At 39.8% G+C, this 14232-nt stretch overlaps 1 protein-coding gene across 1 annotated transcript in view; it reads left to right on the forward strand.

Annotated features, from left to right (window-relative positions):
- Positions 1–14232, forward strand: part of SORCS3 (sortilin related VPS10 domain containing receptor 3) — a 605369-nt gene that overhangs the window by 538102 nt on the left and 53035 nt on the right. The window contains exons 15-16 of the mRNA XM_070470143.1: positions 9698–9815; positions 10784–10917. Coding sequence (XP_070326244.1) covers positions 9698–9815; positions 10784–10917 — 252 coding nt within the window. The remainder of the gene's footprint in view (positions 1–9697; positions 9816–10783; positions 10918–14232) is intronic.

Consider the following 14232-nt stretch of genomic DNA (forward strand, 5'->3'; position numbering starts at 1 on the left):
AGGCAAAATTTGTGTAAGTTGAAGACTTGTATGAGTTTAAAATCTAGTGAAGACAATACTATATATATAGGGACATATTTTATGAATTATGATACCTGTTGAAAGTGCTAAGGATGATACTCAGAACAAAAAAAAAATGCTGCAAAAATTCAAAGTAAAGAGATCATTTTTTCTTTATAAGAAAGGAATAGAGGATGAAGAAAGATACAGAGAGCATAATAGAAAAGTTAGCCTTTCAATTAAAATCAAAAAAGAATAATCCATAAAGAAGATAGAAAAATCTCAAAATCTGTAGAGTGCTATGATTACACAATACAAAAACCCACAAAGACTCGAGGAGAAATGGAAGATTTAAAATATCACAAAAATAACGTGATCATTTAAATGATATCATTTAAAATATCATAAATATCATGTGAAGTTAATAAACTTCACATAGACCAAACAGTGCAAAAGTCCATATGATTTTGGATATGAATGGCACTATTAAGAAACCTGATTTAAAAGAACTGTATACAACCCTCCATACAACAAATAGAGAATACACTTTTAGAGAAAACATTTAATATATTTTTTAATTGACTACATACTGGGCCACATAGAAAGGCTGGACTAATTCCAAAGAACTGATATCATTGAGATTATATTCTCTTTAAACATTACAAATTGATCAAAATCTTTAAATGATAAGAAAATAAATTTTAAAACCTTCATCTGTTTAGTTTTATTTTTGAAAAGAGAAATCAATATGGTCACTACAAAATGCTTAGATTTGAACAGTTTCCTCCCCCTTAATCTCCCTCCCAAGAAACACTGCATATTATTTGCCTTGAGGCTTGCAGAATGGGCAGGAGTTGGACATATAAGATAAGATGTTGGGGAAGGCATCCCAGGTAGAAGAAGAGCAGGTGCTAGGAAGTCATGTTTCTTTTACTGAAACAAATGGAATTCTGTCTGAGCATGAGGAACACTATGAAGTAGCAGGACATAATACTACAAAGGTAGATAGAGAGGCTCTTATATCAGATTCACTGTTCTTAGTGTCATATTCATGACTAAATCTTGTAAGAGTTCCAGAACAAGAGTAGGTGCCTTGGGAGTTTTCTGCATAGAAGCTGAAGTTGAAAAGATGAGTGTCATAGAAGGACATTAGGGGACCTCTTGACCCACATGTGAAGCACAAATGCCAAGTGTAGGGACAGAGAAGAAGGCTTAAGTTACCAGCAGAGATGTGAAGAGGAGGGGTAAGGAGAGAAGTACACTTAGAGAAGAGGAAGGTGGAAAGTATGGTGTTTGAAAAACTGAGGAAGCCCTCTGCCTGGAGGAGATTACCATCTGTTCATACAGGAAGTCAAAGGTTTAGAAGAGAGATCCTTTAGACTTTGAATACATAGGAACACTTTTAAGAGGAGATGGCCTTTAAGTCGGAGCTTGTGTTGGTTTTAGAGCAGGCAAAAACCACAGGAGTATATTTCTAACGAAAAATATGGGAAAAAAACAAGGTGTGTAATCAGTATATGTGGGTGTGGGTGTGTATGTATGTATATGTGTTTGCTCGAGACTCTGATAAGCATTTCACAGCTATCATCATCAGCACGTGTGTGTACACACAAACACAAGTACCTATGTAGAGTAGGCACCTGTAGAAAGGGAATGAGACCAGTTTGGCTAGGACAGAGAGGGGAGAAGGAAGAAAATTTGGAAAGGAATATGATGGAATGGCATAGGATGAAATGCTAGTTCTAGGAATGTGGTCCCTATTCTATAACCTGCAATTTCTGAGCAGGTATGTAGTGTCATTGAAATAATGCTCTAAGACAATAGTCTGGGAACAGGTGGGGGATAGGTTTCATGAAGATGTAGGTGTAAACTAGTGAGGCAGGAGGTACTGAGAGCCTGAAATATAGTCCTCAGCAGGAGGAAGCACAGCCAGTAAGAGCTTTGGCTTCACATGAATGTCAACTCGATTCCCAACTCAGTCTTGACCTTGAGCATGGTCCTAGGGCCACAGTTTTCCTCATCTGAAATGGCTGTGCCTAAGATTCTCAGGTATTCTGTGGAGGATTCAGGATGATAATAGCTGAGGAACATTCAGCAGAGTTCCTGGAATCTGATAAGCATGCCATCAATGGTAGCCGTCAACGGTAGGCGTTATTAGTTATCAAGGCATAGGAGTGGAATACAGAAGTTGGTGGATGTGAGAGATTTTGTAGAAGTGTAAGAAAAGGATTGAGTGCCAGAATAGGGTTTAAGAGCGATGACAGGCTGAGGGCTAAGTCTCTGCTAATGCATTAGGCTAATGTTTCTAGCCTAATATTAACAGAAAGAGGAAAATTAGGAAGAAACTGACAGAGTCAGTTTTGGCTTCGTTCTCTTTCTTGAGGCAGATGGAGATGAGAGAGCTGGTGGTTCCAAGAATTCAAGGTGCTAGTGCTGGAGTCTCTGAGGAAGATAAAGGGAGGGAGTCTGGGGCAGGTTGATGACAGCTTAATATTATCCTAGTTGAGTTCGATCAAGTGTTTCCTTAAAAGTCAGTCTGCAGTGACATACCTGCCAATCTGACTCCCCAAGAACTGTTCTTTCGTTTACATATTTCCAGTGGTTTCCTAGTAATGAATTCTTGTCTTTTTCCTCTTGGAAGAACTGTGGTTAGCCAGTCTCTCCTTGAAATTTTTTTCAGCTTTCACGGCTGTATATAAAGTTGGTGCATTTGGAGGTTGAAAAAAGCACCCAGTTACTACGCAGGGGAGAATCAGGTGACCCAGAGCTTCTCTCCAGTAAAGAGGAAAACATCTTTACAGAGCCTGCTCCTCTAATTACACTTAGTGTGGCATTGTTTCCACCTAAATTATAGCAATTATATACCAAGATCCCCTTTGAAATCATTTAATTAATGAGTAGCTAACTCTCTGTGTGGATGGAATTCTAATGAAGTCTTTTACTTTTATAAACTACCTCCCTCCCTCAAATTAATCACTTCCCTCCCCACGAGGCCTACTCAGGTCTGGATAGTGGATTAGAGGAGGTGTGTTATTTAGGGTCCCAGCAAATCACAGATGTTTGTGGAAATCCTAGCGCAGTCCATGATAACAAGAGGTAGAGATACTGCTGCTATTTTTCCTGAGATTGTTTTTGTTTAAACACCAAAGGACATACAACTCAACCATATTCTTTGGCCCAGAAATAAGGCCAGATAAAACTATCACCCCAATTTTGGAAGAAGTAGACAATTTTGATAGATTAATTCTACCCATTAATCAACCCAGAACTATTTATTGAGCATCTGTTATATGAAAGAAGTGCCAGTGGAGACAAAGATTAATGACTCCAATTGTTAAATCCTTTGTGTATGGGGTCACCAGGAGATAGTTTGTTCACCTGAAAGTAGGCATAAGGATTAAAAGAAAATAAACTCTTGGAAATCGTTTTTAACAACCCATGTTTCATCTAGATAGTTTTTGCATCCCATCCTTTCAGAATATGTGTCACTGAATAAAAATGTGGTGTAAGGAAGCTGAAAGCTTGAGAGATGAAGTGATTTGCTCAAAGTCACCTAGCTAATTTAGTAGTAGACAAGGACTAGGAAAAGACAAGTCTTCTATTTCCTACCCGGTATTGCCATGCCCAGACTACCTGTACGTTAAACGTTAAACAACCACATAAGAGCTTAGGCGGACACTTTGTGACCAAAGTCACAGCTGCACAGACATAGCAGCAAAGGAGGTTAAAAAAGGACAGGGATGCTCTCAGGTTTGAAAGCCCAAGAGGAAGGTGGATCCTGAGTGGAGCCAAAAACTCTCATAAAAATATATATATGTGTGTGTGTGTGTGTGTGTGTGTGTGTGTGTGTGTGTGTGTGTGACAAGGTAAAAGGGAAAAGAAGAACAGAAGTAATAAATTTTAATTGATTTTTCCTGAAAATCCATATTGTGAGAAATGGCTCTGAGAATTCATTTGTTTTGTTCTGTGATTGGGAGCAACTTCTACAGAGGAACTAAAGAGTAGCCTACCCTTTCCAGACAGTCATTTGTATTTTTGTGTGAGTTATCTACTTTCTCCAAGGCCGTATAGAAGATATCACACACACACACACACACGACAAAGAGAGCCCCTGCATTTGAGGCGAGTATTTACCTTGGAGAGGGAATTTTGAGCCAACCTTGTTGAAACCTCTTGATAAGCAGGGCCTTAGGGATGAGTCTGTGGGGGGTCTCAACAATGACAATGATGGAGATAGGAATGAACACTTATTATCAACTGGGGTTTTTAAGATATTTCCAAACATTATCTCAGGATTTTGATTATGTTGATGAAAATATGCTTTGAGTTAAGAAGGGAGACTAGGAATACATTTCTGAAAAAAAGAGGTCAGAAAGTTTATCTTGATAATGGCAAGAAAGTATGGCTGTGGATGACTGTGGTTTGCTTATGCTAGGAGTTGGCTTTTTTTTTTGTCACACTTGAAAATGAAGCCATGCTCTAGGAATTGCCTTGTTCTACTAGTACTCAGGAGTCAGCCATTCTTTGTCAAGCAACTACAATCCAAAGGCTTTATATGGTCCAAAGAAGTACAAGAACCTTCCCAGCTTTGTGGAGCTTTCTAACTCATTGATACAAATTTGACCAAAAATACAAGAAAATTAAATACAATTAAATTAAACTTTTTGTGTCCCAAAAAGTTACCACAAGTGGGATGAGTATGCTATTTCTAGTTTATTGGTCATAAGCTCAGGGAACCATTTCCCTAAGGAGATGAGGAGTTTTTATCTGCGAAATTTTGTTCTTGTACTATTATTTAGAAGCAGTGTAGGCTTTCTCTTTCTACAATTCAGGACCAAGTAGATCTAATTAGTGTTTATTACCCCAAAGTGAGGGGCTTGTTTTCTAATCCCTCTGACTTCTCTACTAGGTTCTCATTTCTACAGATCCCATTGTGAATATTAACATATGTTCTAAGGTTAGATATTCAAAGGGTTGAGAAATGCTTGAAATTAAGCAAGTCCTTATTTTATCTCCTACTTAGTTTGCTGTGTTTCTGTCATTTCATCTTCCACAACATTAATCAGAAGATCAGTGAGTGAATTCAGTATTGAACAGAATCAGGGAGGCCACATCTCTGCAAAAGAGAGACCCTGTATCGGAGTCACTCATGCCCCACAGGAAGGAGTCCACCATGAATTGATAATGGATAGAGGGATGGGAAGTACATCAGTGTCTGAAAGTTGCCAAGAGATTTTACCCTACTAATCTTGGTTGGGGTCCAGTGAGAAAATGAACAAAGCTAGTAATGCTAGCATTAAATGTTTAAAATTTTCCGTCTGACACATGAAAGTGACCCCATGGGAGAAGCAGACTAGCCAGCTCTCAAATGGAAATATTAGTGAGTGAATTTAGAGTTTGGGGAAAGACCTAGGAAACATGGTACAAGGAAATCTGTCATAGAAACCAAAGAAATGTAGTTGAAAGGAAGTGACCACCTGCCAAGATTGCAGAAGAGAAGAATCTGAATTAGTCCCCAAGTCCCGACTGGGCACCTATTGTGATCAGTTCTAAAATGAGTATGCTGGGATCAGAAACAGATATCCCAAAGAGCTGGGAAGACCAACACTATGGACCTGTTTAGAGGCTCAGTGTCAGTTCAGCTGTGGAGTTGGTTGTTGCCTGCATCCTCCTCAGCCTCAGCCCTGGGAAATGATGAAGTCTGAGGGTGAGATTCTTGGATACTAACTCTTGAGCTATTCCTTTCCTGTATAGGTGACTTTGTCTATTAGAACCATCTCTCCTATTTTGTAAACTTCTGAACTTTTATTTTCTGTTATTTTTGAATACTGAAGACATCTCCCTAGAGCACCTCTTTATTGGTCTTCACTCCCCTCACCCTTCCTAAGTCATCTCCAAGTTAACCAGCCATAGTGTTTACACCACTCCTTGGATTGGTAGCTGAAAATTTGTCTCAAATCATAGCACCTTTTGTATTATTTCTTTTTTTTAATTATTTTATTTTTTATTTTATTTTATTTATTATTTCTTGTATTTGTGCCTCCTGTAACAAATTACTACAAATTGGGTGACATTTAAGAATAAACCTTAATTTAGATGAAACTGAAAAAAAAATAGAATTCATTCTAGGCTTGTTCTATCTTTTGGTGGCTCCAGGTGTTTCTTAGCTTATGTCTGTGTAACTCCAGTTTTCACCTCTGTCTTCACATAGTCTTCACTTCTCTGTATGTCTCTCTTCTTTGTATCTCTTATAAGCATACTTATCATTGGACTTAGGGCCAGGATGATTTTATCTTGAGATTCTTAACCCACATCTGCAAAGACTTTTTTGCAGTTAACCTGTCACATTCACAAGTTACAGGGAATAGAACGTGGTCATATCTCTTTGGGGATCTACTATTTAGTACATCATCTTAATCTCTCTGTTTTTCAGTGGTCCTTAAACCTTGGGAACTGTGAACCCTTTTGAAAATCCGATAAAAGATATGTAACTTCTCCATAGATAAATAAACACATCCCAATAAATGCATATTTTTATTTAAAATTTCAAGAGATAAAAACTCCACCACCACCACCACCAAAGCCCCCAAGTGTTCTGGAGATACTCAGTCTATTGTCTGCATTAAAGCTGACACCCAACACTAATTTTCCTTTGTGATATAGTTAATGTAAAACAGACCAGGACATTGTCTCTTTGTTCTAGACAATATACAGAATTCTTCATTCATTAATGCATTCTAAGATTACCTTAAGTATTTTTGGTCTCTGAAGTGTTTACTTATGTTAATCACATTGTATATGAAAATTCTTAAGCTACCATCCTCATTGTCATCATCATCATTATTTATCCTGAGCTGCAACAAGTCGCATTTCTTTTATCCAATACTTATGTAGTTGCCAGGGAAGGACCTGACAGTTTTTTCCCTGTTACGTCACATGTTGTTAAATTCAGCCTGTCTCTTCAGTCTGTTGAGAGCTTTTTGGTTCCTTATTCTGCCATCAAGCATATTGACTGTTTCTTCCAGTTTTGTGTCATCAGAAAATGCAATTTCCAATGATAACTATTATTTCCATGTCGTGAAGTCATTAATAAAAATGATGAACAAGAAAGAGCAGACAGCTGCAGATAGCAGCTGACTACACACCCCCTCCCTCCTGGTTGATTTTAATGCCTTAATTGGGTACTGTTCAGCCACATAATTTTACTAGCATCTGGCTTATATTTTTCATCTTTTCTTCAAGACTGCAACAGCAGACTCTGTAGATGCCTCATTGATATCCAGGTAAATCATGTGCCTCATATTTCCTTCTTCTGTCTGCCTAGTTATCCTACCTTAGAAAGAAATGGAATTAATCTGACATAATTTATTTTGTGATCCATACAATAACTGTAAACTATTCAGAGTAGGCAGAAGTGTTTATTTTTTTGTTTAGTAATATCCTGTTACTCAGGGTACTCCAATCAAGGAAGACTTTCTAGAGGAGGTGGCATTCGAATGTGAGAGGATTTAGATAGGTTGGATAAAGAGGGAAGATGACATTCATCAGTTTCTCCCACTGTTTGTTTATTTTTTGATGAGCTCTTACCCTTATTCTCCTCTCTTAAAACAAATAGAAACTTTTTATAAAAGATAAGTGTTTTGTTAAAGATTGAAATTTGATTGACTCATGACCTTTCCATGAACTGAATCAGATCTATTAGTAAATGGTAGAAATACCTTAATATAGACTTGGCATGGATTTATTATATTTGCTACTAAATGTAGTAAGAATGTCATAGAACAGAAGGAATAGCAGAACAGGTACCCCGCATAGTACTGGCCACACAATCCAGGATATTCTAACCCCTCAGCTCCTACTAGTCAGGAGTGAGGTAAGGTTCATGCAAAGACCATACAGTTTTACTAAAGGAGAAAACCAGTCTTTCCCTCGAAGTCTGTTTAATTTTTTTTTTTCAATGATCTAAAAAGCTTTATTTAATGTGTAAATGATGACTGTTGTTGTTCAGTCCCATCCAGTGGTGTCTGACTCTTTGTGACCCCGGGGACTATAGCACACCAGGCTTCCTGGTCCTTCACAATCTCCCGGAGTTGACTTAGGCTTATGTCCATTGAGTTAATGATGCCATCCAATCATCTCCTTTGTCGCCCCCCTTCTCCCTCTGCCCATCAGTCTTTCCTAGCATCAGGATCTTTTCCAGTGAGTAGGCATTTTTCATCAGGTGGTCAAAGTATTGGAATATTACTTTGAATATTTGAATTTAATAGCTGAATATTCAGGGTTTATTTCCTTTAGCATCTACTGGTTTGATCTCCTTGCTGTCCAAGAGACTCTCTATAAAGAGTCTTCTCCAGACCACAGTTTGAAAGCATTAATTCTTTGGCACTCAGCCTTCGCTATGGTCCAACTCTCACATCCATACATGACTGTTGGAAAAACCATAGCTTTGAATATATGGACCTTTGTTGTCAAAGTAATATCTCTGTTTTTTAATACACAGTCTAGGTTTGTCATAGCTTTTAAACATTAAAAGTCATTTCCTACAGTGTATTTTAAGTTATATAATCTACAAAACAATTCTTACTGCATTTCACAGGTTTAATCCACTCCACCCCTCCCAAAGCTTACTCATCTTTCAGATAGCAGAAGGAAATGTCTCTTGAGGGGAGTTAGTATTTTAGGTGTCACCATAAGAATATTTGAGCTTGGGCAAAGAAGAATTCAGAGCTAGGACTCTGATTAAGTCTTACTGGGATGGAAGCCATCCAATTCCTTGAAAGACTTCAGTGGGTTTTGGTTCCAGGCATGACTGGTCTTCCCTTTACATCACTGTGATAGATGCCTTGCATTGTAATTATAAGACATGCCACCCGAGTGGAGTATGGGTGATCAGTCTTTTTTTCTATTTTTCTAGAAACGATTGATCATTCATATTTATAGGGCTATCAACTGCTGGACTTTGAAAAGGTCAGTATTGATTATCTAAGTCATGCAGACAGTGTGCTTCTTTGATTTACATAAATATGAGTTCCTTTTATGAGATGACTGATTTTTCAGGGAAGAGGGAGAGGTGCTATTCATGTGAGTTAAGTGATGAGAATTTCAACTAAAACATGCTTAGATTCAGTCAGAATTTTGGAGTTGGCAGGATCATACTTTAGATTAGCTAATCCACCCCCCCCCAAAAGACAAACACACACATAAAGTTTACTTTACAGATCAGAAAACTGAGGCCCTGCCTTTCGGCATCAGTGGATATAATAGTAGTGCTTACATTAAGAAGAAGGCTGGCTATATGTCAAATTATGAGTAATAGTTCTACTTGTGTAGAAGATTGTAGACAACTGGAAAAGTTTTTCCTTCTGTATACCTTTTTATACTTCATCTTCTTCCTATAAAGGACATATATTAATTTTGCAAATATATATATATTTAAAAGCAATTATATATACATATATGTGTGTGTGTGTGTGTGTATGTGTGTGTGTGTGATTTTAAATCCACAGTGAATACTGTGTCAGTTGACTCGAGTTGTGTGGGCAGTGGACTTTCCCATCAATGGACTTCCAACACTTGGCTTTGGAAGAATCACTAAAATCCAGGCTCTAATTCAGTCCTTTCTCTCTCTAGTCTTTGCATTTTAGTGACTGACTATGGGACTCTGCTTGTCTTTCTCCTTCCTCCCATAAACGCTTAGAGTTTTTGGCCACTTCAGCCTCCGCTCGGAATGGCAGTTGGTGAAGGTGGACTACAAATCAGTCTTCAGCCGACACTGCAGCAAGGAGGACTATCAGACCTGGCACCTGCTCAATCAGGTAGAACACTGGGTTGGGAATCCTGGCTCCTAGAAACAGGGGCCACTGCAAGCCCTGTTTGGTTCCGTTGGGTCTTCCTATTTGGAGGAGGGAAGTAGTGGGCCATCTGGGGATAATGGTGACTTATGGGGGTGGGATTAGAATTCATAAACCAGGTTGAGCAGGGGCATATGATATTTTGGAGCTGCTGGGCACCCTGGACTCCTGATATACTCATTGAAATCACCAAGCAGCCTGGAACAGAGGTAACGGTGATGACCTGGGGTTTTAGTGCTACCCCTGAAAAATGAAGTCCAGAAAACCAGCACACCCTCCAATGGTTTGATCATCTTACCTTCTAATGGAAACAGTGTAGCATTTCTCAGGCCATCCTGAAGTCAGGGCCCAGGAGCACTGGGAACAGGACCCCAAAGACAGCTGAGGGTCAGGGACTCGAGCAAGGCAGATATTTAGTGCTGTGCAACACAGGCGAAATTCTTTTGTCTTCGGAACCATTGAGTCCTTGTGATTTGTACCAGTTTCTTCTCTTTTTGTTCTTGACTAGGAAAAAGGACTCGGGCATGGTTGTTTATCATAGAGAGGGAACATATTGAGTCTACGTCAGTTTCACTCTGAAGATGATGTGAAAAAGATGCCAACAGTGGGTTACTTTCCACTGGAATTTATGGCAATTCAGGCAACTGCCAAGTGGTCTGTGGGGATGACTGAAGTGTTTGCATTCTCTGTAGAGGTGGGGAAGCAGACATCACTGGCCAGGCTGGGTGGAGGGACAGTGATAGGCCAGTCTCCCACAGTGTTCCTCTTGCCTGGTAGTAAAAGGTCAGTCTTTTAACCTTGGACACTCCTGAATGGTTCCTGGGAGGGAGATTTCTACAGAAAGTGACCAAAAGAGAATGCAAAGGCTAATGGCGGCTTATTTCACTGTCTTGTGTGTTCCTGCTTCTCTCACTGTGGACTTTCTTCCTAAGGGGGAGCCTTGCGTCATGGGAGAAAGGAAAATATTCAAGAAACGCAAGCCAGGAGCTCAATGTGCCCTGGGCCGAGACTCCTCAGAGACAGTGGTCTCAGAACCCTGCGTCTGTGCTGACTGGGACTTTGAATGGTGAGTCTCTTTATGTCTCATCACCAGTTCCAGCTGGACGCTGACTGGTTTGGGGGATGAGCGTGAAGATGAAGTTGAGGAGGTAGGCATGACTCAGCTGGCCCGCCAGCCTGGCTGCCTCAGGTCCTGGCCAGCTGGTGTGTCTGCAGCCCCAGAAGGAGGAGGGGGAAGCTTTCACAGGGAAGATCGTTGTCCTGCCAGAGCAGTGTGTCCAAGAGGACTTCCTTGTCTTCAGTTAGCAGCTGTCCTGGGAAGTCCCGAAGAGGAGGGGCTGGGCGTGGGGAGCTTAGAGCTGCCACCGTGGCCAGTCACCTCCACACACATGAGCTCGAACTGCGATCTTTCCAATGAACTCTCTCATCATTTCTTTTTTCCTCCCTCTAATGACAACCAGAGACAATGACTTTGGATCTCACCTCCTAGCTAATGACTCACAAATTTCCAAATATTTACCTCCAGCTCCATCCTGTTGCTCCTCTTAGATGAAGACATTTGTGTCCATCTGTTTACATCTTCCCTTGAACTGCTAACAGGGATTTCGAACTTTATGTTGCCAAGCAGAGTTCTTCCTGAATTCCCACTATGAGAAGCAGTTTTTCAACTTCTCTTGAGCACCCCCAACCCAGACTAGGTTTTCCAAATTCAGTAAAACACATAGACAGCCATTCAGTCCAAATCCCAAGAGAGCTTAATTTTTCCCTTTACCCTCAGGTGCAGGCCATCCAGAAGTCCTTGCAAGTCTCTATTTCCAAAACACATTCCAACATAAAGCACGGCTACCCATGTCCATGGCGATCTGGATCACCCCAACAATTTACTAATTCACTCTCTATGTCCATTCTGGTCACCTTGAAATCCATCCTTGTTGTTCAGTACTAAGTCATATCCAATTCTTTGTGAATCCATGGACTGCAGCACAGCAGGCTTCCCTGTCTTTCACTATCTCCTGGAGTTTGCTCAAACTCGTGTCCATTGAATCAGTGATACCATCCAACCATCTCATCTGTCACCCCCTTCTCCTGCCCTCAGTCTTTCCCAGCATCAGAGTCTTTTCCAGTTAGTTGGCTCTTTGCATCAGGTGGCCAAAGTATTGGGACTTCAGCTTCAGCATCAGTCCTTCCAGTGAATATTCAGGGTTGATTTCTTTTAGGATTGACTAATTTGATCTCCTTGCTGTCCAATGGACTCTCAAGAGTATTCTCCAGCACCATCCATCCTTAGAACAAATAAAATTATATTTTAAAAACCCAGGTCAGCTCTTATCATTCCTATGCTCTAAATACCCCAGTGGCTTCCCCTTTCCCTTAAAATATAATATAACCTTCTTTATTTGCTCCACTGTAGATTATTGACTCACTAGCACTGTTCCTTAACTTCTTACTATTCTCTCTTCATTCACCATTTTGCAGCCATATCACTATCTCCTGCACCTTGACTAACCCAGACTCATTCCAAGCAAAGGAAACAACAAGTACAAATATTTCTTCCAAATTTCAGGATGACTGGCACTGTTGGAACACTCATACCTCAGCAAAAACCAAAGCTCAGAAATGCCTCTGAGACCATCTAACCTCACCCCTACCCTGGCACTGTCAGGCATATCACCCCGTTCAATTGTCATCTTAGTATTAATCACAAATAAGACAGATTGTGTTTTTTATTGCTTTATGATTTGCCCATCTTTCCCCAGTAGAATGTAAGTGCTGTGAGTGACTTTATTTTTGTATGCTCAGTGCCTCCCCAGTGTAAGGACAAAACAGTTGTACGATGTTTCTGAATGTCGTTTCTTTTAGCAAGGGCAAAAACCTTCCCAAATGTGGAAATGAGTGATCCTATTAGTAACTGCAGAGTGATTCCATGCTAATCCCAATTGGATGAATTCTTCCTCTGTGTCATATTCAAAAGCTGAAGTTCAGTTTATATATTTTCATTATATTAATTATAGGTTAAAAGACAAAGCCAAGGGCTCAGGTAACAGCCTATAAACATGGAAGGGGCAGGACTATGACAGAGTTGCATTATGGTTTTGTTATTATTGTTGTTTGGTCACTAAGTCATGTCTGAATCTCTGTGATCCCCTTAATGGTGGCCCACCAGACTCCTCTGCCCAGGGGATCTCCCAGGCAAGAATACTGGAGTGGGTTGCCATTCCCTTCTCCAGGGGATCTTCCCAACGCAGGGATCGGACCTGTGTCTCCTGCATTGTGGGTGGTTTCTAAATGGTGTTTAATAACTAAACTAAGTCTGAATAGGCACGGAACAGCTGCCCCTGCCCAACAGCCTCATTCTCATTTCATCCAGCTTGTTTCTTGATTTTGTTTGGGTATCCACCTTCCATTTCCTGCTTTCTACTAGGACTATAACTATAGTAGCAATTAAGCTAGACGATCATGACTGCTCCCAACCTGCTCTTCATCCCTGCCTTGAAAAGCTTGACTTCAGGAAGAATCATCCAAAAAGATTATGCTAAGTTGAATTTAATTTTAATGGCAGGATCCTATCTGTGGTATTTTTGACCCTTTGGAAACAAAGGCTATTTTCATACTTGGGGAGAATAATTTTAATTATTAACCATAATCCAGAAGCATAGTCATAGCAGTGTATACAATGGCCCACTCAGATTTATGGTACATGACCTATTGATGTCAACCTGAGTATTCAGAATGTCAACATCAGACTTCCTTGTGTCCTTCTGCAGACTGACTCCACAGAGGGACACTGTCTTTCTGTATGTCATGCCACATTTTCTCCTGTGTCTCTCTGAGTTGTTAGATCCTCACCCATTTTTGGGAAACCTCACAGTTGAAGGAAGAATTGTAACAAATATTTTTCCTTCAGCAATTACTTTAATATTTACTAGTCTGGAAAAAACAAATCCCAGCTCTGATAGTCAATTTCTGACCTTAGGAAATTTTTTAATCTCTATAACTTCACATCCTGGGCTATAAACTGAAAATGTATAGCATGTATTTCATTGGGTCCTAGGGAAGAATAAATGAATTCATATTCATCGTTAATGTGAATAAGGAATTTATCCTAATGGTGTACATAGCTTTTGCTATTGTGGTTATTGTTAATCTTATACCCCAGGGTTAAGTGGTCCCCATGGTATTTTTAGCAAGTAAACTATAACTTATATATCCATATAAGCACTATGTTCATAGTTGTACCTTTGGGTGTTATCCATTTATTTCAGTGGTGATGGCTTTGCTTAAACTATTTCTAAATGCTTCTTTGGAAACTGCTCTCAAAATGCATCTATAAGTGAAGAAGTGGAGGAAGGGAGCCCTTGCTCTATGGTTCTCAGCTTTCCAA

The sequence above is a fragment of the Odocoileus virginianus genome, chromosome 7 (genome assembly GCF_023699985.2).
Source record: "Odocoileus virginianus isolate 20LAN1187 ecotype Illinois chromosome 7, Ovbor_1.2, whole genome shotgun sequence".
Lineage (NCBI taxonomy): Eukaryota > Metazoa > Chordata > Mammalia > Artiodactyla > Cervidae > Odocoileus > Odocoileus virginianus.